This window comes from Ursus maritimus, unplaced genomic scaffold (genome assembly GCF_017311325.1).
Source record: "Ursus maritimus isolate PB19 unplaced genomic scaffold, ASM1731132v1 scaffold_28, whole genome shotgun sequence".
Lineage (NCBI taxonomy): Eukaryota > Metazoa > Chordata > Mammalia > Carnivora > Ursidae > Ursus > Ursus maritimus.
Window position 1 is genome coordinate 13,724,074 of NW_024425341.1, and position 25,004 is coordinate 13,749,077.

Below are 25,004 nucleotides of genomic sequence, written 5' to 3' on the forward strand. Positions count from 1 at the left end.
TACAAACAGACATTTCACAGCAAGTGAGATATCCCAGCTTCTCCATGTTGCTTAGGAACAGGTGATTCAGGACTAGTTTAAACAAGCATTTATTTATATTAGCATTCCTTTATGCTAGTTTCAATGATAATTTTAGGGGCAAACAGGTTTTTTAAAAAATATTTATTATTTACTTTGAAATACAGTAGCTTACCTCTAGATAGATACTTTTAAGTGCAGAACTGGGAAATTTTGATGGATCTCTATGGCTTCGTGAAGTTTTGAACATCATTCCTAAGCGACCCAGTTCACATGTATATAATTTGCATGGATAACTAAATTATGTAATTTGTCCTGCTGTTGTGAACTGGGCAGTCGCTTTTCTGGAGCTTTCAGAGCATTATATTTAAGGTGGATATGAAAACTTAATGCAACTGATGAATCATTGAACACTGTATCAAAAACGAATGATGTACTATACAGTGGCAAACTGAACATAATTTAAAAAAATAAAATAAAATGAAACTTTATTTACAAAAGCAGGCGGTGGGCCGGATTTATTAACCCCTGATTTGGATTGTCAGTTGCTCAGCCTGAAAAATATTTCACATAGCTTATCGATGTAAATTCATGTAACCCAAGAAACAATGATATGAGCCGGTCATCAGGGGCCCTAATAGGATCAGATTTACCTTTACTTGCATGGATGCAAAGAATAAGATTCTGTTCCTCCTGTTAACACACATGGAAGAATAAATTTCATGGAAAAATTGATTTCTGTGCATTATGGGGAGATCACGTGAACCCATAATAGTCGATTGTTTATTTGAAGAGGAGGTGCTTTTCGTGTATTTCCATAGGCAGCATATTGAAGGTTATGTCATAGGCTACTTTCTGTTGGGAAAAATTAATAAATTGGCATTTGCTAAGTTTTCAAACACAGTCTTCCCTTTATCCACAAGCCTTTGAATAATACACATTTAGTGGACAGAATTTTTCTCCCATAGCTATAATCTTTTTAAAGGTGGGTAAGATGCAAAGTAAAAATAGACGAGAAGTAGTAGAATTTTACTCAATATAGTAAAGCCATTCCTTTTAGAAATCAGTTGTGTTCAGATACCACAGATTTACCAAATCACGTGCCTGTATAAATACGATAGCATTATATTTTAGAATTTTGTGAACATTCTGAACGTTTGTATTGTACTTGAATTTTTCGTGTTATGTAGAGTTTCATTGTGCCCTGGAAGCAATGTTAGGACACTATCTAGAGAAAAGCATTTAAAAAAAAAAAATGAAGCTATTTCCCCAAATAATGATGCAGTTAGATCTGACAGTAGTAACCAGAGAAGATGTTTTCAACTTCTATTTTAGACCATTTTCTTTTTCCTAAGATATCATTTCAAAATAGCCACTATGTATTTAATCAGAGTGTGATTCCTTAAATAAATCCTTCAGTAAGCTTTCGATCGCACTCTTGGAAGACATCCAGAAAGGCAGCGCTCCTGTTTACCCTGATGTAACAGAGATTGATAGAAAGCACATTTATAACAGGAGCTGTAATGGCCGGGCGTCGATGCTGCCTCAGATCTGGCAACGCGAGAGCTGCCATTCAGAAACTGCTTTCCAAAGTTGTCTTGCCCAGAGTTAATTTTCTAACTCTGGGTCTTAAGTTCTCAATGTTCATTTCTGCAAATCCCTATAGAGAAGGCAGGAAGATAGATTGTGCTGCTTTAAGAACTTGATGTTCGAGTAGCAATGTCGTGTGCATGAGGAATAAAAAATGTCGCCACAGTGGTAATGATTAAAAACTTCATTGCTTGTGTTCATAACATCGGAAACACATACATAAATTTTAAAAGAAAAGCTATTCCCCAGGTTCGGAGAGAAACATTTTTTCAACTTACCAAATTACATTTTCAATTGAAGAGTGACATTCTAAAAGAATGTTCAATTTTTTAAATGCTTATTAACACATAAATTATTAGGATTTGATGCAGTTTTTCTGGTCAGAGTATCCTGTGGGCATTTATTGATTTATAAAAACGGATTTAAAGTATGAAAGGAAAGAACAAATTTATATTTTACATGGCTTTCTTGAAGGTGGCCATTTGCCTTGAAATAAAGCGTATTTGGAATGCTTCCTAGGAAAATGTTGTCAAGGTTAGTCAGCTTCAAATTTGACCTATCTTGACACAGAATTCCTACTTTAAAGGACTGTGTTTATCATTGTGGGGTATGTTTGTGTGTGGGGGGGTATACAGACAATTCATAACTGATTTATAGACTTACTGGTGAAAAAAAAAAGCACTCACAGCTCCAGTATGTCATATGGAAACTAATAAATAATAGGAAGTAGTTATCGAATACCCCAATTATAGCATACTCTTAAAGACTACAGTTTTAGAATTTTTAAGCGTATTTTTGGAATGAGTAAATCCAATAGATATCTTTAAACATAGTCTTGAATCAGAGGTTCCTAGGGCATAACTGACTTGTGTTGATTTCTAAATGCTTTAAAAACCACTGAAGCTATTCATTTCTTTATCCAACATGTGTATCTTGCTGACTGTAGAATAAAGGCACAATCCATGACAAATTGTCATGAAGCCCAGCTGAGTGTTAGTGGGACTTTATTGTGTACAGTGTGTCGGTGAGCGCGCTCATGTGCACACGGAAACTTGGGAGCGAAGAGAAAGTCTCCTATTACATTTCAAAAGGCTCAGTGGCAATACGGATTTGTATATGTGACTAAAAAAAAGTACCTACATTTGTAAAGGTAAGTCAAAAATGAAAAATCAGACTCTAAATCGGTCCCATTTAGCACTGGCATGGACAGACCTCCTTGAGAAGTCTCAGGGCTGCAGCGAGTCGAGACTCTACATGTCTTTGATAGTTGCATAAGGAGGCCCGAGATATTAAAGAGTAAAATCCCGAATGTCTTCAAGTTTTAACAGAAACCACGAAATGCATGTACAGATACATTTTGGTAAAAGAAAGTTGTCTTATTGTTCTTTTCTCTGATGCGATTGAAAATTTAAATTAACCTACAGGTTAATCAGTTTTTTTCAAATAATTATAAAATCCTAAAGCAAAGGATTAGTGAGTCAATATTTAATCGTTTCTGAAGGCTCTAAGATTTAAATTAGTTTTTTATATTGCTTACTGCACAGCAGGAAATCACATGTAGAAAAGGAAACTAAATTGTTTACTGTAACCTTTGTGGTTTTGAATTATTAATTTAATTTGAAAAATGTGGTGGCTAGACAGTTCAATAGGAAGCGTATGATACATAACGAGCCTACGCCAACATTCGATTAAATAGAACGGATAGAAAGTAATAACCTTTTCATAAAATGAAAATTATTTGTGTCTTCTGCTTTTCTGGACTCACAATGAAAGAAATGTAGCCACCAATAGTAAAAATAAATTAGAGCAGTGTTTGCTTCAGGTTGACAATGACTGATGCATGTTTCCTCTGCTTGTTTCCTTGTTAGGGCTTATGGCCAGAAGAGATTCCAATTTTAAGTACCAATTTCCCTTTGAATTATTTGAAATTGGAGCTGCCTGATATGAATGACTTCCCATGAAATGAAATTATAGTTAGGCTCACAGACTTACCTATAAAACTGTAAATGCAGTAATATGTATGCATGGGCATGCTACTAATTTTATTGAAGACTTAACCAAGCTTTCTACGCAACTAATAGAGATCATTAGCAGTGTTCATGTAGGCGTGGAGTGATGATTCTCTGGAAAGAGTTTCTGTAGATATCTCTTGATTTTAACCCTTAAACTATTACTGACTGGTAGGAGGGAAAAAGCATAAGATGGAAGGGGTTCTAGGGAGAAAACGGAGTGACATCTTCAAGGAAATGTGTAAGGAAATTTATTGTCACTTCCTTGGAGAACGAATTCTTGTACTCGATGTTCCAAAGTTTATATAAAGGGAGCAAATGGTGGGGGCAGGGGGGAGGGCATCTTGTCAAATTGAGTGTTGCACAGAAACAAGTAAAGTTCATTTGGATTTGAGTAAATTGTGATTTTGCTGTGAACGTTGTGCAACTGATTTAATCCTAAATCCCCCTGGCTTTTAATTTGTGAAAAAATTAGGTTATTTGCCTGAATACCCTTGACCCAGGGCAGACTGAACTGTCTTATACATCGTGCCTCTCGTTATTATTGTTACTCGATGTACTCTTTGATTTCTTTTTTAATCTGGAAGCTTCATTTCCTTAAGAGGTGGAAAGACTTTAAAGTCTAAATTCTTGGGTATACCCCAGGAGCTTTCAGAGTTTTCCTGGCCATGATCTAGTTAAAAGTAAACCTCCATGCAATTAAGCGGCCCAGCGTAGCTCTCCAGATAGGTCTGTTCTCCGAGCACATAAACCCTACTGCTGTTGGCCGCCCTATTTCATGGCTCCTTTATTCCACAGAGTCTCCCCGTGACACATGTGTTAGGATCCTAAGCATTTTGTCAGTGAGCAATTAACTAGGCCAAAGTCACTGAGCAGGTCAATGGCAGAGGCAGGACCTAGAACCGGGGCAAGCCAGCACACTTACCATCTGATTTTCTGCTCTCTACTTGAGGTGCTTTGCCCATGCCCAGACTGATGTTTTTGTAAGAGAACTACCCCTCAACCACATGTTTGCAAACTCAAGAGGTGTCATGTCCTATTTTTGGACCGCCCTGGTATCTCTCCAGTCAGTGATCGAAGGAAGAACTGTAGACCCCTGAATCTCTGTTTTCATTCTGCCCTTCCTTCCCACATGCCTCTCTACCACACACGGGCAAGTAAGGGATCCTAAAGGGTCCCACCCGATGAAATTCGATTCACAGTTTTTTGCTTTGAGAACGGAAGGTGTCATTTCTGGAGGTTTCGGGGTTTTATTTGTAATTGGCCCGTGTTCCCCATTTCTTCACTGAAGCCTGTGCAGGTTCTGCTAGTCCTGTCATCCCAGAACCTCCAGGGACACATCTGCCAGCATGATGGGCTGTGAGCTCGCGCTACTTTTGGGCCCCTTCCCCCCCACCCCGGGCAGCCCTGTGCTGTCATCTGGGTGGCGGAGCTCAGCCCTGTGGAGTGCCCATCGAATTGGCTGTTATTTGAGGGAGTCATACATTGAAATTAACGAAGGACCTCAAGAATTGGATCCTTCCCGCAGCCCCCGTCCTCTTTTTTTTTTTTTTTTTTTTTAACTATTTGGAAAATCGAGGCATTGAAAGTTGTCCAATACCACACAGGAGTTACTTGAAAAAACTCGAAGCAGGCTCGGGGCTCCAATTCCCTCTCTGGCTTTTCGGGCAGAAGCGTTTGTTGCTTTCTATGAATGAAACGTTATGTAAGTGGTGGAGAAAGTGGAAGGTTAGGAGCAGAAAAGGAGAGAGGTGTTTGTTTTAAAAAAGTAACCAAACAACAAGAAATGTGAGAGCATGGCTATCCACGGACTACAAAAAAATGTAAACCCAATGCAAGAAAAATTTCGGACCTAATTGCTATACTCTTGGCTTCTACTCCTGGCCCTGCCACTGTGTGCCTTTGGGTAAAAAACAAAATCACCTCCCTGGGACTTTGCTTCTGCCTTTTCAGGAGAGGAATGAAATAATACCGAATGCCTTTTTTGGTTATAAATACGGTATTTCTGTTCCCAGATGATGAAGTAGGACAGAGGATAGTTCAGCAGTACAACTTCTCCCTCAGTAAGGTCTTTTAAGGGTTAATAGAGACAGGGTGTGCCGGGATTTGCACACCTCTTAAAAAAGAGAAGTTCCCTGTGCGGACTCCGGGAGGCGTACCTGAGCACTGCTTCCTTCACCACCCGCCATTTGTCCTGTTCAATGTGCAAGCACGGAGAGCCGTTCATAGTCATGTGTAATGTGTTTTGGAGTGCACTGTATTGCTCTTTTCTGAAACTTTTTTCCCTTTCTTTCTTTTTTTTGTCAACTTTCTGCATTGGCAGAGCATCTTGGGATTGAATTTATGGGTATGGACCAATCATCATTCCTTTTAGCCTGCAGAATTTAGAACCTATGAGCTGAAATCTTTTCCCTTCCTACTCTTACCTTCCAGTTCCTAACTAATTTCCTTTTCCTTCAGAAGGGATCATACAGCTATAACAATGATTTCTCTGCTTCCAATCTATGATTAGTTTACCGAAATGTCACAGGGGGCAGCAGTTTCTAGATTCCCACACTTCACTTAGAGTTTAAAAATCATCTCACCTGCTGCAAAGTCACATCTACCCCACGTTCCTTGACCCTCTGATTGGATCTGACCACGCTGTTATTTCAGAGTGGGGGGGGGGAGTTGAGAGAGGTGCATAAGGCTATGGGAGGAACCAAACCGGGCCTGAGGGAACAAAAGAAGCTCTAAATGCATCAGCTTGAAAACACACCACATCTTAGGCTGATGAGAATGTGACATACAATGTAAAAAATAACCCACTTGAAATAGTAACACGGAAAGCCCTCACACGGCAACACAATATAGTATGGGCAGACTGATTTTCTGGGCATATTCACGTGCTCCTCTAGTCAACTTCATTATCTTAGGAGCAAGGAAATAGAAAACAGAAAGAAAGAAGCCCAGCGCTATTTTAGGTGGAAATTCTAGCACTAATGGAATTAACCTTGCGTCACTTAGATTATCCAGACAAGTAATCAAATAGAAATGTTCACACTGTAAATATAAAATAACATCTCTTATGAGCATGTGAATTTGGGGCATACTCCCTTTGAAGGCCTTTGTCCTAAATAATTGGGAGCCAGGGCCAGTCTTGGGAGGAGAGGGAAGCCATTCTGTCATCCCAGAGGCTCCACGGTGCAAGTGTCCGGGCTTCCTGAACACAGCCTGGAGCCCTGGAATGAGGCTGTGGGTCAACAAAGCAATGTCCTGATTAACAGAATAGCTGATCTCCATCCAGCTGGTGTCAGTGACATCATGCAGTGAGGATGCCCTGTAGTATGGTTGCTACTCTCTTTTGGAGGATAACATCCCAGTCTATACCTAATCTATTTTCCATAATCCATGGAAAATAAGGCTGTTGCAAGTTCTGTCTGTGACAAGGAGAGAAACTCAGTCAATTGCCCACTCCCCTTCAGAAAACTTTGAAGAGAAACTATTCATTTGATGAGGTGAGTGACCCTTTGCGTATCATAGAACATCTCCCAAGAGTGAGAAGCATGAGAATTCCCACCAACGCCCCTCGGGTGGTGACTTATCTACATGACGAGAGGGATCTATTCAGGTTATCTCCCTCCTGATAAAAATTGTCCCACTACTGAAAAGGCTTACCGGCCTTTCCTGCAGGGAGGAAAAAAACTACCATCACCTCCTCCTTTTCCTTAATAGCATCTTTGTCCCATTTTATCACTTTAGGGTCTAACTAGAATTTAATAATTCTATTCCCAGACAATGAGGCAGGGCAATGGATAGTTCCGATATAGGACTCTCCCTCAGTAGGATCTGAAGGGTCAGTAAAGATACATTGTGCTGGTATCTGCATACCTCTTAAAGGCAAATGGTCCAGAGACCCACAGTCTCAGGACAGCCGATGTACTGAGCCAGAAAGTTCCGTCCTTAAGGAAAATCAGACCTTAAAGGTCAATTAACATTGAGAAAGACAAGGCTTCTGTCTCTCAGCCGCCTGGCCAGATCAGACTGGAAAACATGCTTGATCTGATTGACTTCAATGCATCCAGCCAAACCATAGAGTAAAGACTCGGAAGCATTTCCATTCATTAAAGCAGATCCGCCAACTGGACTGACAGATTCTTTTTTTTCAGCACTGCCTCTAATTTGCTCTTGCCCTATTGACCCTGTCACACTAGAGAAAAAAAATAAGGGCAAAAGGGGGTGAAAAGAACCCATTGTTTATATGATTGTTCATCAAGTATTTCTCTTTTAACACTTTCATAATGGGGGGGCGGGGTTCCCTGATCTGGTAAATCATTGGAAAATGAAATAGAAACTAAGATGAGAAAGATTTAAGGTATTCAGTAAATGCTGTTGTGAATACAGAATCTTAATCCTACGTCTGTATTCTATGGGCCTTGTCTTTCATTGGTTCATCATAGCACTTTTGCTCTACCCTTTGCCCCTTACTGAGCTTGCCTCTTTATTTCCATGACCAATTTCACTGGAAAAATGCGTGTCTTGCCACATAACGTGGGCAGAACGGTGAGTCAGCATGCCACGTTTGCTGACAAACTGAGCTCAATCTATTCTCTTACCAATTAGCAACCACCCACCCAAAAAACGTGTCAACGGAATCCCTGGGCGTACCCAGGATGCCCTTTCCCCCTTCAGTCCTTAGATACATCCCATTTTCCTAGTTGTCAGAAGTAACTTCGCAGCTTTTTCTGAAGATAGCATGTTAAGATGCCATGAGAGTGAGCGAGAGAGGGAGCGGTAAAGCAGGGGCTTCATGTCTCTTGGCAATGACACTTGTACACGGCTGCATCTAAACCAACCAGCCACACCCAGAGGAGCGCGGCGTCCGGGGCCCCACGAGGAAGGACCAGTGGCGCGCCGCCTGGCCTTCTTAGACGTATCGCTAAAAACCGATTCCCGTACCAGGTCCAGGAGGAGGCTCCTGGGGCACCCCGCTTGCAGATTACCGCCTGGTAAAATGGAATTCCCTGTCCTGGGGCTGTGGGGGAGGGGAGGCAGCAGACACAGCAATTAACATAGAAGCACTCACATTCCACATCCTCATCTGACTTTCGCGGCACACAAATGTGACCCCACTCCATGTCTCCTGGGTCATCGTTTCACTGCAATGCACCAGCTGCTTGGCTTCCTAATTGTGGCTTCCACGTGACCGCCAGCGTAGGGTAGGAGTTATGCTGTATGGGATCACCCTTCCGACTTTGTACCCACCCTCTCCTCCCTCCCAGCATTGCCTCCCTCTGCTTTTCTTTTGTTTATTTATTTTTCCTCCCTTAGTATCAGGCATGCTGTGCCAGAGACTTCAGATGGCTCCTTCACTTTTAATCTTGTTTTCCCTCCTACCTGACTTCCTCCCTCTCTCCGTCATTCTGTCAGTCCGTCTGTCCTCTTGGTTTGTTTTTTCCCTCCCACTTCCGACCCTTTTGGTTTGTTTTGGTATAATTTCTGCGGCATTCTAGTCTTTTACCCACTGACTTCTCTTCTCCTTCTCCCCCCGTTAATGATCAGTGCTATATTAATTTGATTTGACAATGTTCCTGACCTGTTAACTGGAATTCGATTACCATGGGCTTGGCTTGTAGGAAATGTTTTGTTTAATGATAAGGTCTACTGTATCACAGAAATTAAAATGCACTTTTTCATGTCAAGAAAACTTCCTGCGGCTCGCCCTCTCTCAGTAAAGAAAATTGGAAATGTTCCCTAAGGCCCCATGTTGATGTCCAGATAAGAGACCTTCATTTGTATTACAGCCCCCAGTTTTCTGACCAGCTTATTCATCGGTTTGGCAAGCTCAGCTTACAATGCTTATGATGCGCTGGTCTGAGCTCTCTTTTTCGGTGAACTTGTGAATGTCTTCCAATAAATGTAATTAGACTGGTTGGAAGCTCAGTTCCTAAGGGACCAAGTTCGCCCTTAAATCTGCCAATCTCGAGAAGAAACTGACCTGCCAAAGTATAATCAAGTGATCCCTCCCAAAAACTGATTTGCAAATAGGAAGACTTCCATGAATAAGACTGGTTGCGTTTAAGGTACAGCGGTAGCATTAACCCGAAGGTCTAAGCATCATCCTTCCTTTTGTGACCTCCTTGAGCTAATTTGCCAAGCTGGTCTAGCCCAAGTCACATATCTCGTGTGCTAATGGTTTCTTTACACAGATCAATTAGGTTTCCAAGTACAGTCGGTGATAATAATTGTCCTTCAAAGGACAAATCTTCATCTTGGCCCCAGACTATCTTACCCACCATATTGGATTTTCTCTGATACAGTGCCCTGCTACCCCTACTGTGTTGCTTATGTTCACATTTTACTGTTAAATTGTAGGGACCCTGCCTTGGTTTTGTTGCTAACTACAAGTCAAGCTCATGTTTGCAAATGTCTTTGAGTTTATTTTTTTAAGTTAGAAATGGCTCCTTGTAAAGACCACCGGAATATAAAATAGCTGGGAAATAAAAAGGGGTTGGGGAGGGAGAAGGTGGGGAGAGAGGTGGGCGAGGACGGCCCCAGTGGTTCCAATCCCAGCTCCTTTTATTGGTATTGATTCCTGTTGCCTTTGCAAGAGACTTTTTTTAATTAAAAATTACAGTTTTAACTAAATAATTATTTTATAATTAATGTTTATGATTTGCCAGTTTAATACATATACATCTGTAGCTTATAAGTAAAGTAATTTAATAGTATAATTTTTTAATTGGAAATGGCCCCAGCTGGCTTTGCTGTTTATGCTCCAAGTGTAATGCAGAGTATGCTGTCCCTTAAGTATGTCTGCAAAAGTAATGAAATGTCACGTATTTACTTTCTTGTGAACATGGACAATGCCATACCGCATGCCAACTATTCAGTTGTTAAGTCCTGGCAAGTGTCAGGGGGCTTTGGTGACATCTGCTCTCGTCCCTTTCCAGAAGCAGAGGAGCTCTACCAGAAGAGAGTGCTGACCATCACCGGCATCTGCATCGCCCTGCTCGTGGTCGGCATCATGTGTGTGGTGGCCTACTGCAAAACCAAGTAAACCTTCCTCCTCCGTGCCTCTCTCTCCTTAGCGCAGAGAAGACGGCTTAGCCAGCCCAGGGCTCTGCCGAAAGCATTTTCAACAGCCTAGTCATGAAAGGGGGAGCGGGGAGGCAGGGGGACATTTCTTCTCATTTTTCCTTCTGAGTCATCTATTTCAAGGACTTTTTCTAATCACGTAACGAGAAAGCTTTGCCTATTTGCGTGTAAGTGTTCAGAAGACTTCTGGTTGTTGACCATGGCCCGCGACCCGGAAAAGGGTTGGAGGGACGGGCTTGTGGGGCACACACCGGTGCGCGTGGGTGACCCTGAGAGGACAGTGGTAGGCGCCCAAGGGGCACCTGTCATGTTACCGCTGAGGTCGCGTCCCACTTTGTACTCAGACTTAGGAGATAAAGGAAACACTTGGTGATGTTGGGAATGGAGTTTTTTTAAAACATTATCGTGATTATTTTCCCATTCCATCGAATGAGCATCCCAGTTCAAATGCTCTCAAAGTGTGGGATGTACAAAAGGAATCTCATGGGAGGAAAATCAAGAAAATCTCACTTTGAAAGAAGAAGAGAAAACATTAAAGCAGATTTGCGGTCACTATGTCTGGTCCTTTGAGCTGGGTCCATATTAACAAACACAATTACCATGTGACCTGAATTCCCCTCACTTTTCTCTCTTACATAGAACTTCTGCTTCAAGTAGGAAATAACGTTCACAGTTTTGTTTCTTTTTTTGCTTCATCACATAAACTCTCTTGCCAAAACTAGTCGTGGGGATATTATCATGACCTGCATGTTGCATTGAGGAACAAAGACAATATGCTTTTAGACCATAAAATTAAGGGCATGGATGGCATTTTCTTAATACCCCCAGATTTCATGGGTTGCCAGAATTGAGTAAGTGATGGAGATCAGCCTTACTGGAATCTGCCTTAAGAGTCTTAATTAGATTCAATCTCAGTATTTCAATAGCCGTTACTAGTTCTACAAAAAAAAAAAAAAAAAAAAAAGTGTCACTAAGAGTAAGATCATGTTATAATTGTGCTAAATCTACGGGCAAAATATGTACCTAACTGCACTCATGTTCCGTGCCATACAGGCACACCCACCATGTAGGGGGTACAGATTCAAACTTAACCGTATCTTCTTAAGAGACACACGGGCGGAATTATGAATGAAATCAGCCTTATCCATTGCACAGCGCAAATTGGTACCTAAGATACACGACCATCTGTAAGACTCAGGCAAAGATGGATTGATTGCGAAAGTTGGGATTTGGGCCAAATATCAACTTGATTTATCTTGTCTTCTCTTTTGTTTCTTATCTCTCAGCAATCCAGTTAGATTTCTGTAAGAATGCCCCCCGGCTCCTTAAATGTATTCACTAAGATTGTGTGATTCCATTTCTGTCCGTAGGCAGAGTCCGAGATGGAGTGCCACGCCCTCCACCAGCCTCCCACCTGACTTACGTGTTGGTAGAATCAAGAGTTGACTGTACCAAGAAATGTAAATGATAGAAAAAAATAAATGCTCCCTTTTTCATATCCAGGAAACAACGGAAAAAGCTTCACGACCGGCTTCGGCAAAGTTTGCGGTCTGAACGTAACAACATGGTGAACATAGCCAACGGGCCTCACCACCCCAACCCGCCCCCCGAGAACGTCCAGCTGGTGAATGTATGTTGAATCTGGCCAGTGGAAAAGCTCAGCATCTCTCCTCTGTTCAGGCACCTTGACGTTTATTTTCTAAAGCTCTTAGGCTCTTAGCTACTGCCATTAATCACCACGGCTTCCGGGAATCCAGGGTTTTGCCAGGACAAAATAATGGGAACATTTTTTAAAGTGGATTTGGTTACTGTAAGACCAGCACATTTCCTCTCATAAAGTGTTCATTAAGGGGGTTGGAATAATAATATTGGGTTTGTTCTGCAGGGAGGGCCTAACTGGAAGAAAGAAAAGAAAAACACATAGAAAAAATAATTAATGATACAAGAATCAGAAGGATTTTTTTTTTTTTTTTTTTTTTTATGATTTGGAAATGAAGACTCCTCCAGTCTCTAACTGATTACTACTGAGAACTGAGCTAAGGGCTCTAGAGTGATTTTTATTTGAGGCTTCTCTCAGGACCTGATGATTTACTGATTCTGTTGTACAAAGGAAGAAGTTAGGGCACTCAAGGGCCAAATGACTTACCAAACTCCCTTCTCAGTTGCAAAACAGGGAGAACATAATGCTTTCTTACTCCCTGACTCTTTATACATGATGTCAAACCCTCCAGATTAAATGTATCTTCAATCACTCAAATATTCTGTTTAAAATTTGCCAAGCACTCAGCTTTTAAATATAACTAGGTCACAGAATATTACATTCTGAAGAGTCCTTAGATGTGCTCTTTCAAGCCTCCCCTTTTTACAGATAAGGGCCAGAGCTGGACTCAGCTTTCCTGGCTTCTGGAGTATCGCTCTTCCTATTCCATCATAATTTTTTCTGTTTTCTGCATTTCCCTCGGGTGTTTGGCTTTTCATAGGCAAAGCCTGAAGTTTGCACTGCGGTAGCATTTTTTTCTATCCTATAGGAAAACGTGTGTTTTGTGTGGAGCAAATAGAGCCTAGACCCAAGTTCAGAGCTGGTGGTTACTTGCCCACCAGCAAGTCTTGTAGCCAAGAGACAGAGTGAGGTGCTGATATATCAATTTATTTTGTTGCTTCCCTCCCCCTACCAGTGTTCATTAGAATGTTCTACACAGTTGATAAATGCATTCACTCCATACAGACACACCTACAATCTGTCACTATGTCTGTTATAATATATAGGAAGCAGAATGGCTGCTTGCATTCCAATTATGTCTCAGGCTGTGTTACTTTGGGCTTTATTTAATCTGTCTAAACCCTATTTCTTCATTATGACAACAGGCCTAAAAATAATACCTACTGCAAAAAGTTCTATGAGCCTTAAACAAGACAATCCACATAAAACACTTAGCCCGGTGACATTCAGTGTGTGGTCAATAACTGTTATATATTATTTAGATTAGATTCACCAAGCTTCCGTTGCCTTTCAAGGACCAAGAGTGAGATGGTACACAGACTAGAAAGAGCTCACGAATCATGGCATCACCATCTTTTCCTAAAAGCAGACTAAGTGCACGTCCCAGAAAGAGCCACATGGAATAGCCTTTCCACCAAGAGAACCAACTAGAGTTTCAAGCATAATTCAAGTTGTATATTTGGGGGGTTTCCATAAATACATCAGGTTCTTTGACAGCCCACAGCCCATTGCTTATAAAGTGCCCATTTCATCTGAGAGTATTCCTGTCCATGCCGTTTTCCATTACTCAGTTCAACTTGGTGTAAAACTAACAGCATTTCAAACACAACTTCGAAATGTGCCTCTTTTCCTTGATCGAAGGCAAGAATAGCAAATGCGATTTGGTGATGAAAATAAGTAGAAGCTCCTTGCACTCTATATAGGCCCTCTGTATATTGTGTGCTTTGTCAAGATGTGTGACCTTGACAATCTTCTGTAAGTCCTTCAAACCTCTCAGTGGCCTTGTTACTCTTACCACTGACAACAAGTTGAAAATTTCGGTGCTGTCCTTAGGGCAACACGGGCCCTTGGAAACTGAAAAAGAAAAGTGCATCCAAAATACAGAGATTATAAAAAAGAAATTCCTCTCCTGACTTGAAATCTGAAATAAGACTAAGCATCTCTATGCTTTTGTTTCATTCAATTGTCTGTTAATCTTCTTCATTTACAACTATGACAAAAATGAATATGGGGCAGAGATTTGTCTTGAGTTCCACTCACATTATGAGTTGGAAATAAGATAGAAGAGCTAGGTCCGTTTCTGATAATATGCAGTGAAGACTGCAGAAGCTACACCGTAGGCTACACTACGTCCAAAGGATAATTCGTTAATTTCATTCGTTAATTTCATTTACTGACTTTAAAGGCCATATAGCCAGGATAGGATTTGCCATCTGACCGTTGGAGACACGGAATGTATTATGAAGTATATGTACAAGAATAGATTTTGTGCGCGATGATGATGATGTTACTGTTTTGATTAATATGAATCTTCAAGTTGTGTCTCTTTGTTTATCCAGCAATACGTATCTAAAAATGTCATCTCTAGTGAGCATATTGTTGAGAGAGAAGCAGAGACATCGTTTTCCACCAGTCACTATACCTCAACAGCTCATCACTCCACTACTGTCACCCAGACTCCTAGCCACAGGTACGAGAATGAAAACAATTGCATGACACTACTCCAAGAGAATTTCCAGACATTGGCTTTTGCTCTCACTGCCTAAGAAAGGAATAGGAGACACTTAGGAGGCAAGGACATATAGCAACATGTATGATTTGGGACAAACACAGGCTTTGGACATCAACTGGCTCTGCCATTTAATCGCTGTTGAAATTTGAGCGTCCGTTTTTTCATTACTGAAAGTGAAAGTAATCCCCACTCACAAGATTGTTGTTCCCCGTTTTAGAGATGATCTTTACTCATGCCTGACTACTCACTGAGTTGCTACAGTGGAAAAAGTCTGTCCTAGATGCTATATAATATTTAGAAGTTGACTCCTTCCAGTGATTGGGTTGCCCTTGGAAATGAACATGAGAACTTGCTCAATAGCTGAACTCTAAGTTCTCAGATGCCTCGGGGATCCACGTGTGAGTGCATGCGACCAAGGGCAACACCAGACTGCCAAATGTAGCTCACAGGCCAAATGTCACCTTGACCCAAGCCAGTGGAGAACAGAGGGATTGTAAGAACACTTAGTACGGGGGCGCCTGGTGGCGCAGTTGTTAAGCGTCTGCCTTCGGCTCAGGGCGTGATCCTGGCATTCTAGGATCGAGCCCCACGTCAGGCTCCTCCACTTGGATCCTGCTTCTTCCTCTCCCACTCCCCCTGCTTGTGCTCCCTCTCTCGCTGGCTGTCTCTCTGTCAAATAAATAAATAAATAAATAAATAAATGATGGGGGAAAAAAAGAACACTTAGTATGTACTGCCATTTGATACATATGTGTTGAATGGGTGAACAAAGGCATAAACTGTATCCTTACGAAGCCAAACAAAATCAAGATCCTCTCTATAGCAAGTAATAATAATTCTATTCTGAGACGAGTAATGTTATCGTCAACTGCTGATACACCAATAAGTTGAAATAGTTACCAGATCACTTCCTTTCATTTCCATTTTTGCGTATCATTAAAAAGATGCATACGTCTCTCTCTTTGCCTCTCCCATTTCCCCTCCAGCTGGAGCAATGGGCACACTGAAAGCATCATTTCGGAAAGTCACTCTGTAATCATGATGTCATCGGTAGAAAACAGTAGGCACAGCAGCCCAACCGGGGGCCCAAGAGGACGACTTAATGGCTTGGGAGGCCCTCGCGAGTGTAACAGCTTCCTCAGGCATGCCAGAGAAACCCCTGACTCCTACCGAGACTCTCCTCATAGTGAAAGGTAAAACCGAAGGGCAAAGCCAGTGCAGAGGAGAAGGCGCCCCGGTAGGAGAGTCCCCATGAGCAGCTGGGACTCACCCAAGGAAAGCCACCCTAATGAGACTAACGGGCGGCAGCTGCCTGTTCCGTTCCCTAGTTGTGAAGTCCTCTTTGTTTCGACTGAACTCCTTTCTGCTGAGCCGCTCGCATGGTCCCAGCGGCTGACAGGCGACAGACTGTTAGGGAGCGGGAGTGATTGGATGTGGAAGGGGCAGCCAACCCGGAGGTCCCAGCTCTGACCTGAGGCTCAGCCCCACTCGGCATCTCTGTTTCCTCAGTTGTAACTTTAGACAGGTGGCACCAGGGGTCGATAAGGACCCTTCTGTAATTCGAATTTGCCGAGTTATCCAAACTCCGGTCGAGCTAGTCTCATGGTCCCTTGTGCTAACGCCTTCTTACCTTCCAGCCTCAGTTAAATCAGATCGAGGGCTGTGTCCTTGCTGACTCTCATGGGGGACAGCTGCTTGCCTTCCACCATATAGTATCCCTTCTACAAAATTCGAAGAAGGGACAAATAAATAAATCTCCTGTATGCTCCAGACGCACTCTTCACAAGTGGTTTTCAAAGCAGATATTGCTTTATTCCAGAATGTTTTGGCTTTCTTCTGGGAATATTGGATTGGTGGGGGGGAGGTTACAGACGAGGTAAAATCAAGAACAGAGGAAAGTAAAGTAAGAGATGCTTCATAGGAATACTGAATTCGTGGATCCTCTTTATTCATTTTCACTGGAATTGGGAGACAGTTATACCCAACCAGCATTTGTGGCATTGTCAGTAAGCTGTTACTTGTTCGTTTTCAAACCCAGAGGGGTGTCGTCTGTTTGTTTACTGTATCACCATCTCAGTGTAATCTTCGACCACCTGCCAAAAGGGGTTATGTAATGTCAAATCCATACCTAGTTACATGGGTGGAGATAATGCTGGTAAGACTCTTTCCACTCATGCACTGGCTGGGACGTCCTTGTAACAAAGGATGACCAGTCGTGGGCCAGCAGGTCCTATAGAGCTTGCTTGCTGACCACTTCTTCAAGGGTCTGTCTTTACCCCAGGATGGTATTTCAGAGCTGTATGGGATGCGAGGTTGCTCTGTCATTCATTGGTGAAAATGTGTAGGCATGGTCCCAAACTGGTTTAAAACCTCAGTCTTAAATTCATATAATTGCATCTTTATGTATTAAGAAACTCTGTCTTAGTCCGGTCTTTTTTGGGACCTGAGAAGAGGCTAGGGATGAATTGTTTCTTCATCGCTCCATGCGATACTTCTCTCCAAAGGCTGACATTTCCCTGCTGCGGTGGGCTGCCACGCGCACCGTGGATATTATCTAGGACCGCGAGACATACCTGAGTCTCAAGAGCATGGAGAGAAAAGATGAATCACCTTTACGTGTTGGCTGAATCTGGATTAGCATTTCTCAGAGAGCTTAATTTAAGTATCCCCAGAACAAAAGTCGAAGCCTCGAGCCCCAAGTATTTCCATCTCTAAACACCTTCCCGTTTTAGACACAGCTAGACCTCACATCCATATGACTCTGAATCATGGCTGCAGAGCAGGACCGTTAATAGGTTTCCTGTTCCTGTTAGCTAGAGTTCAGAGAAGGGTGTCCTGTGTCATCACAGGTCATGTCAAATTAGACTCTGTGAACGCCAATGCGAAGAAAAGAGTCCTCTGGTGCTATGTGCACTGGCAACGTTTTTATCAAAGTTGAGAAATGTGACTCTGAATAAGCCAGATCTTCCTCAGCGCTAAGTCAGGCCTTCTTGTTCTGAGGGAGAAAGCTTGGTACGATTTAGAAAACAAAAAGCACTCACTGGCCAGTGAGATTGACGGAGCACTACAGGATATAACATGACATAAGGTATCACGGCGCAGCCAGCCCTGAGTAGTCATGAAAGATAAGCCAAAGATTGATGCAGCCGTGGGTTTTTGAAGACAGGTAGACTGGAGCTTGGACACAGCTAGGGAGCCCACATGAGGTTCGCTCAGGCTTAGTTCTGAATGTCTTGGTCACTGGGATGGAGAGGTGCAAATTGAATGTGAAGAAGGAGCGTTTCATGGAAAAACTGAAAGCACACGAATGTGTTACACTGTTACCGGGAATAAATCTAAGTTACTATGCTCTTTTTTTTTCATAAGACATAACCTTATAGCTGAGCTAAGGAGAAGCAAGGCACACAGATGCAAGTGCATGCAGACCCAGCTCTCAGCAGCTCATCTTAGATCTTCCTCCATTCCCCATTTGGGCTTCATTCTCTAAGACCCCTTGGCCTTTAGGAAGGTATAGTATTTAAGTAATACTTCTTTCCCTTCCAAATCCCTGCACCGGGTCCTTGTGAACTGAAAGGTTTCCAGGACCCAGTGCCCTCTTGTCCTGACTCACATGCTTTTACTTAAAATCACGATGAGATTGAAAATCCCCAAAGCTTGGATGAGTTAGGCCATTTAGCTGATCTTTGCATGTACTCCCGTGAGGAAACTCTTGGCTACATAATTTTAGACTCCAAGGGTGCCGAATGTCCTTAGTGTTAAAAATCCGGAAGTATCCAACGCCTAGAAATTCTTTGTTTTCTGATTCTATAATATCGTGACTTCTGTCCCCTTACCCCTCCCTGCTCTGTGCCTCTTCTGCCACCACACTCACGCGGGGTATTCTGTGCTCACACAGGTATGTGTCAGCAATGACCACCCCGGCTCGTATGTCACCTGTAGATTTCCACACGCCAAGCTCCCCCAAATCGCCCCCTTCGGAAATGTCTCCACCTGCGTCCAGCACGACGGCGTCCATGCCCATCATGGCAGTCAGCCCCTTCGTGGAAGAAGAGAGACCGCTGCTCCTTGTGACACCACCAAGGCTGCGGGAGAAGTATGACCATCACTCTCAGCAGTTCAACTCCTACCACCATAACCCCGCACATGAGAGCAACAGCTTGCCCCCTAGCCCCTTGAGGATAGTGGAGGACGAGGAGTATGAAACGACCCAGGAGTACGAGCCAGTTCAGGAGCCTGTTAAGAAACTCACCAGTAGCCGGCGGGCCAAAAGAACCAAGCCCAATGGCCACATTGCCAACAGGTTGGAAATGGACAGCCATGCAAGCGCTGAGGGCACTAACTCAGAGAGTGAAACAGAAGATGAGAGGGTAGGGGAAGATACACCCTTCCTGGGCATTCAGAACCCCCTGGCAGCCAGTCTTGAGGCCGCACCTGCCTTCCGCCTGGCGGACAGCAGGACTAACCCAGCAGGCCGCTTCTCTACGCAGGAAGAATTGCAGGCCAGGCTCTCTAGTGTAATCGCTAACCAAGACCCTATCGCTGTATAAAACCTGAATAAACACATAGATTCACCTGTAAAACTTTATTTTATATAATAAAGTATTCCACCTTAAATTAAACAATTTATTTTATTTTAGCAGTTCTGCAAATAGAAAACAGGAAAAAAAAAACTTTTATAAATTAAATATATGTATGTAAAAATGTGTTATGTGCCATATGTAGCAATTTTTTACAGTATTTCAAAACGAGAAAGATATCAATGGTGCCTTTCTGTTCTGTTCTGTTGAGAGCAAGTTTTGTACAGTTACTGTGATTGCTTTCCCACAGTATTTCAGCAAAACCTCCCATATATTCAGTTTTCGCTGGCTTCTCGTGCATTGCGTTATGATGTCGACGGGTTGTATGATTTGCAAGACTTGCAACTGTCCCTCTGTTTGCTTCTATTAGTGCCCGATCAGTACGTCTTATAATGGCACATCCACCCAAATACTCTTTTCTTTTGTACAAAGTTTTCTTTTGCTTTCAGTATATGAAATGAGTCGTGTCTACTCTGCCAGCCAAAGGTTTGCTTCCCTGGGCTCCGAGATAATAGTAGACCCAACAGCATGCTACTATTAATTACAGCAGGAAACTGCATTAAGTAACGGTAAATATTAGGAAGAAAGTAATATTGTGATTTTTTAAAAAACTATATTCTTAATCAGAAGACAGCTTGCTCTCACGAAAAAGAGCTACCATTTGCTTTATTTGGGTTTCTTTTCCTTGACAAAGAGCAGCAGTGTGGGGGATAGCATAGAAAATGGGTTCTGGCTCGCTATCAGGGTCAATCCATCATCTTATAAGAGGACTCCACCTCTCACTGTCTGGGGGAGCGACACAGCAGGTCATCTAGTTGAAAATCAAACCGTAGCTGAAAAAGGTGCAACCGTTCCTGACTTGGGTTTTTCACTGATTGGGGAGCTAGCGATCGGTTGTGTCTTACCAGCTCAAGAACAGACGTGTTATGGCACAAAATGACCAGCTTAAACGGCACACTCAGCAGTTTGTCTGAAATACTTCTGCAGTGAAGGATGCCTGCCGTACTCGGAGGTGACTAGTCACCCTAGGGAAATAGTCCTGTTGTAGGGTGTCTAGGAGGCACAGGTGGAGGAGAGCCGTGTGACTCGGATGCGATTTTAAACAGTTGTGTTGACCACGCCTTTCTCCTCATGATTTTCCTCTTGTTTTTCAACGTTGCCTCGATCAGATCATAAGTATGCATGAACATTTTTGTTAGGAATGGCCAACGTGCATGTGATTTGATATTAGCAAGAGCCTTCCACGAGTGACGAGTGACGAGTCATCAGGGAATGTTGATGGTGTTGGAAAGATGGCACCTTTACTTACAGAAGTGACCCACCCCCCCGCCCCCGCCGTGTCCTGACCTCTCGATCTGCAGTCTGTATCATCCAGTTTTCCCCCTTTCTTACCTTTTGCTTTACTGTCACAAAACAGGACGAAGATGGGTCTAAACTTCGCATGTTCTCTGTGATTGTAAGTCCAAGGAAGGCCTGTAGGTGTTAACCTGTGAAATAAACACTAATTCAGGAAAATAAGGGGATTTTAAAAAAGAAAGTGCAGGCCCCATTTCATGCCCTGCCTGATATCTGTCAAATCAGACTTTATAGTTAGATTCCCAGTGGCCTCCTGGGATCCATGGGACAAAATGGGAAACAGGTGGGCAGGGGTTTCCAAATACCGGGCGTGACTTCGACGAGAGCAGCTGCTGCTTGTTTGCAGGTGAATTGGATTTAGTTCTTCATGAAATGGCTATGTTAAAATTCTCCGGAAGAAAGGACGGGCAAGGAGGTGTTGGGAAAATGCAGGCTGGACACGAGTCATGTCATTAAGTTCCTTTCATGTTTCCACAACCCACAGAGATGTCTGTCTGCAGGTCCTTGAAGTTACTCTTAGCATTTGGTGTCCTGAACTGTCCTTCGTTACTCCCATGCCACTTTCCCTGTGCTCCTGTCGGGCTGCCCAATTTCCCAGTTCTGTAGAAGTAAGCTCCTGGCAGGGGGAAGAAGACAGTCCGCCCAAAGAGGGCCTTTAAATTCTGCTAGTATTGCCTTTGAAGGCCTTGGCTCATTCAGAGACTATGTCAATAAAGAAATTTCTACCATTCATGAAAAGTCTAAAATTTCTGATCCAAAAATCATCGGGCACTGGGGTATCCAAATGCCCCGTTGTGGAGACTTTCCAGAATCAATGAAATCTTCTGCGGAGAGCAACCAACATTTTCCTCAGTATGAAAATTGCCATACACATTTTCAGGTTGCAAATAGGTAGGAATGTTTAGGACAAGAGGAGATTCTATTTCCAGCTTGATTCTGGTCACTCGGTGAGGTGGCCTGTTCGCTGGGACAGCCTCTCCGTCTGTAGAACAAGAGTTTCCCCTGATAAGAAAGGCCAGCTGTCTCCTCAGGGCTACCTGCCGCCACCACGAGCTTGGTGTTCCCGGGGACTTCTCTGTGACATCTAGTCGCCCCGTGGCTGGCAACCATCCCTGTCTACAAACTCGGGGGGTGTAGTGGCAATCCCAAGTCCCAAGGAGGGGCGTGAACCCATGCTTCCATGGGGGGCGGGCTTTCGGGGGTTTTGAGGGAGTAGAAATTGCCCAGAACTTTGACAGCAACTGTGTTTCCTGGGTCTGAAATCCTACCCCACGGAGGGGTAGTGCGGTATAGGCGAAACTTCTTTTTCTCACTCAAGATTCCTCTTCTGTCTTACTCTCCCTTCTTGCCTGGTATGCCTTTCCTTGTTTGTTTTTTTCAAGAGCGCCTGGACAGCCTCACGCGTTCTCCAAAATGGCACTCTGCCTGAGGATATGTGAATGTGTCCCAAACACCAACAGACCATATCTTCCTTGTTTAAGTGTGACTGTCTTGATAGACATGGAGTTTATCCAGGGTAACTTGCTCGTAACTATTCCTTTTTTTGGCCTGAGTTAAAAGGTGCATGGCTCACATTGGTGAAAATAAGGAAGGCCTGGTTTTATCTTTTAATACTGGCTCCATTCCACCACCCACAGAGATTCCGATCTGCAAAGACCCGTGAAACACTGCAGAGAAATGCAGGCAAAAGGAAATGGCCACATATCACGAGTTCTATTATACATTCTTTTGTAAATACACAATGTACGCTACTTGGATGTTTTCCTAAATCATTTACTGTCTTTATGAGTTAATGTCAGTTTTTTACTCTCTCAACTTACTGTGTAACATTGTAAATAACATAATGTCCTTTATTATTTATATTTAAGCATCTAACATAGAGTTGTTTTCCTATAAGTTGAAGATAAATGTCAAAAAATATGGTTTTTTTTGTTTTCCTTTGCTTTAAAATTATGTATCTTTTCCTTTTTCTTTTTTTTTTTAAGAATAATTTATTGTTCAGGAGAAAGAATATATATGTAATTGAAACTATTTGAAGAATGCACATTTGAAGGCCCTGAGGTACTGATAAACTAAAGAATTTATTATCCAAAATACTAAGCAATAAGTAATTGTGATTTATTTAAAGTTTTGTTCATTTTCCATGAAAGACATACTGCAATAAAAATGCTACTCTGGAGGCGTGGGAGTGTTGCTCAGCAGACTAATGTTTCAGTCTGTTAGACCAGCACCTTGTATTAATTTAGGAATGTGTCTGATGGACCCCTTGCTCATCTCCTCTGTCTGTTGCTTTTGCCACACTGCCTGTTCTTTCATCACTCTCCGCCTGTTGGTTCTGCTCACTGCTGTCTTCTGTGTCGAAGGGGCCACAAGCGAGCAATACGATGTCTTCTGCCCCTTCTCGCACACCTCCCCCCCATACGCAATAAGAGACCAGAGAGGACATTTTAGGGCACGGTTGCCTGCATCCTGGTTCTTGACCTGTTCTGTAGTGACTGCTAGAGACTCCTTCAGACTAATGGAAATGTCAATGTGACAATGCCCTGCAGTCGTGAAAGGAAAACCTGTTATCGGGGGTTCAAGAAATCGGACTGTCCACAGGGCCCAAAAGGCAGCCATCAGAACGTGGCCATGCTCTGCTTTCCTGTAGCTTCAGTAGATTTATTTTCCATCAGGCCCATGAGTTATTGATTCCATTTTGAGAGAAGATAAGGCTAAGTTGGATTCTTTCCTCTCATGCTATCAATAAATCAAACGGAATGCCCATCTTACTGCTCAGGGAAGGGCCTATGCATGAGAAATTTCCCACATTCTAAGATTTAGTCATAGAAATGAGGATATTACTTTTCTTATTGAAATTAGCCTAAACAAAAGCCATATTTTAACACATAGATATTTGCATGGGTGATACTTTTTATATATTTCAAGCAATTTACTCATTATTCTAGATCAGATTAGGGCTTCTGAAGTATATGAAGTAGAGTTCAGGAATCCTGTGGGGGGACACAGGGGCCTCCGTTGGGGTTTGAGGGTACCCGACGCTTGCCATCCAAGCCCACCTCCGTTTACGTACGTGATCCCCAGTATCTGGTCATTATGTCACTGGTGTCAGATTCAAACAGCGGCCTTTGACTGTGCTAGTTCTTACTATTTATATGATGAACTTTTCAAAACAATTCAGGATCCTCATATTTGTGATTTGTGTCAACTTCGGTTTACACATGCGCACGCACACACACACACACACACACAATTCCTCATACACACTATTCTGAAGACACCACATCGTTTCACTTGTCCAGTCCAGCCAAGCAGCCACTCAGCAAATCAAGGAGTACACAGAATATTGAAAAATTGAAGACTGGTACACTTCCCTGTGTCTTCGAGTTGAAACTGAGGCTTTGTCCACCCCTCAAACTGAAAACTACAAGCAGCTATCTTGTAAAAATTAAATCAGATTAAAATCAGATACCTAACAGATACTGGTATTTGAGGCAGAGCCTATGTGGTGGACCGTGGTACAGAGAAAATGAAGATTGTCTGACTATCTAAATTATTATCGCAATGCTCCACTTCCCTTCGGTGCTGTCGACTGGAATGTCAAACCCAGGCCAACAACACCTTTGCAGCCTAATGTCTGGGGAAGACATCATTAGATTTCCCTGCTCTCTGCCCTGATGATGAATGACAAAAGGACCTGATGTCAGGGACTGGGGGTTCAGTGAGGCAGTTTGGAATTCTAGAGACTCGGGATGCTGGAGGGAGTGGAAAATTGTGATGACTTCATGCGAATCACTTTGTAGTCTACCTTGGGCTTGCCCTTTCTGAAACAATAAAATAAATGTACGGAAACCATTGCTCCAAAAGTTTGATCTGGTAGGCAATAGAAATGCTTTCAGTTTATGTAAGACAGGACCATCCTGCTGCCAGAGTAAGCTGCAATATTCCTCCCTTTAAGGCTGTTGTTGGACAGAGAAGTCAGACCCAGCCCTGCATGTCCCTGTGGGCTCCTGTTGACACTCTGGGATGGTCATTATGGAACCTCTCTGGTGAGCTGTTGTGTTTGAGCTTCAGTGAGCTTCAAAACATCACTTGGCAGGGGCATAGCAAATGGATTTTGTTTCCTGGAGGAAACCCGTCACGAT

The 25,004-nt window shown here is 42.8% G+C and overlaps 1 protein-coding gene across 6 annotated transcripts in view; it reads left to right on the forward strand.

Annotated features, from left to right (window-relative positions):
* NRG1 (neuregulin 1) overlaps positions 1 to 19,535 on the forward strand; it is a 1,047,504-nt gene extending 1,027,969 nt beyond the window's left edge. For 5 of the 6 annotated variants that reach the window (XM_040643286.1, XM_040643287.1, XM_008710920.2 and 2 more), the window contains 5 exons: positions 10,550 to 10,652; positions 12,198 to 12,324; positions 14,754 to 14,884; positions 15,913 to 16,119; positions 18,822 to 19,535. In XM_040643286.1, the coding sequence (XP_040499220.1) occupies positions 10,550 to 10,652; positions 12,198 to 12,324; positions 14,754 to 14,884; positions 15,913 to 16,119; positions 18,822 to 19,473 (1,220 nt within the window). In that variant the 3' untranslated portion in view covers positions 19,474 to 19,535. Of the gene's footprint in view, positions 1 to 10,549; positions 10,653 to 12,197; positions 12,325 to 14,753; positions 14,885 to 15,912; positions 16,120 to 18,292; positions 18,435 to 18,821 lie in introns of all 6 variants that reach the window. The other variant, XM_040643290.1, reaches the window with a different exon arrangement.
* The last annotated feature ends 5,469 nt before the right edge of the window (positions 19,536 to 25,004 follow it).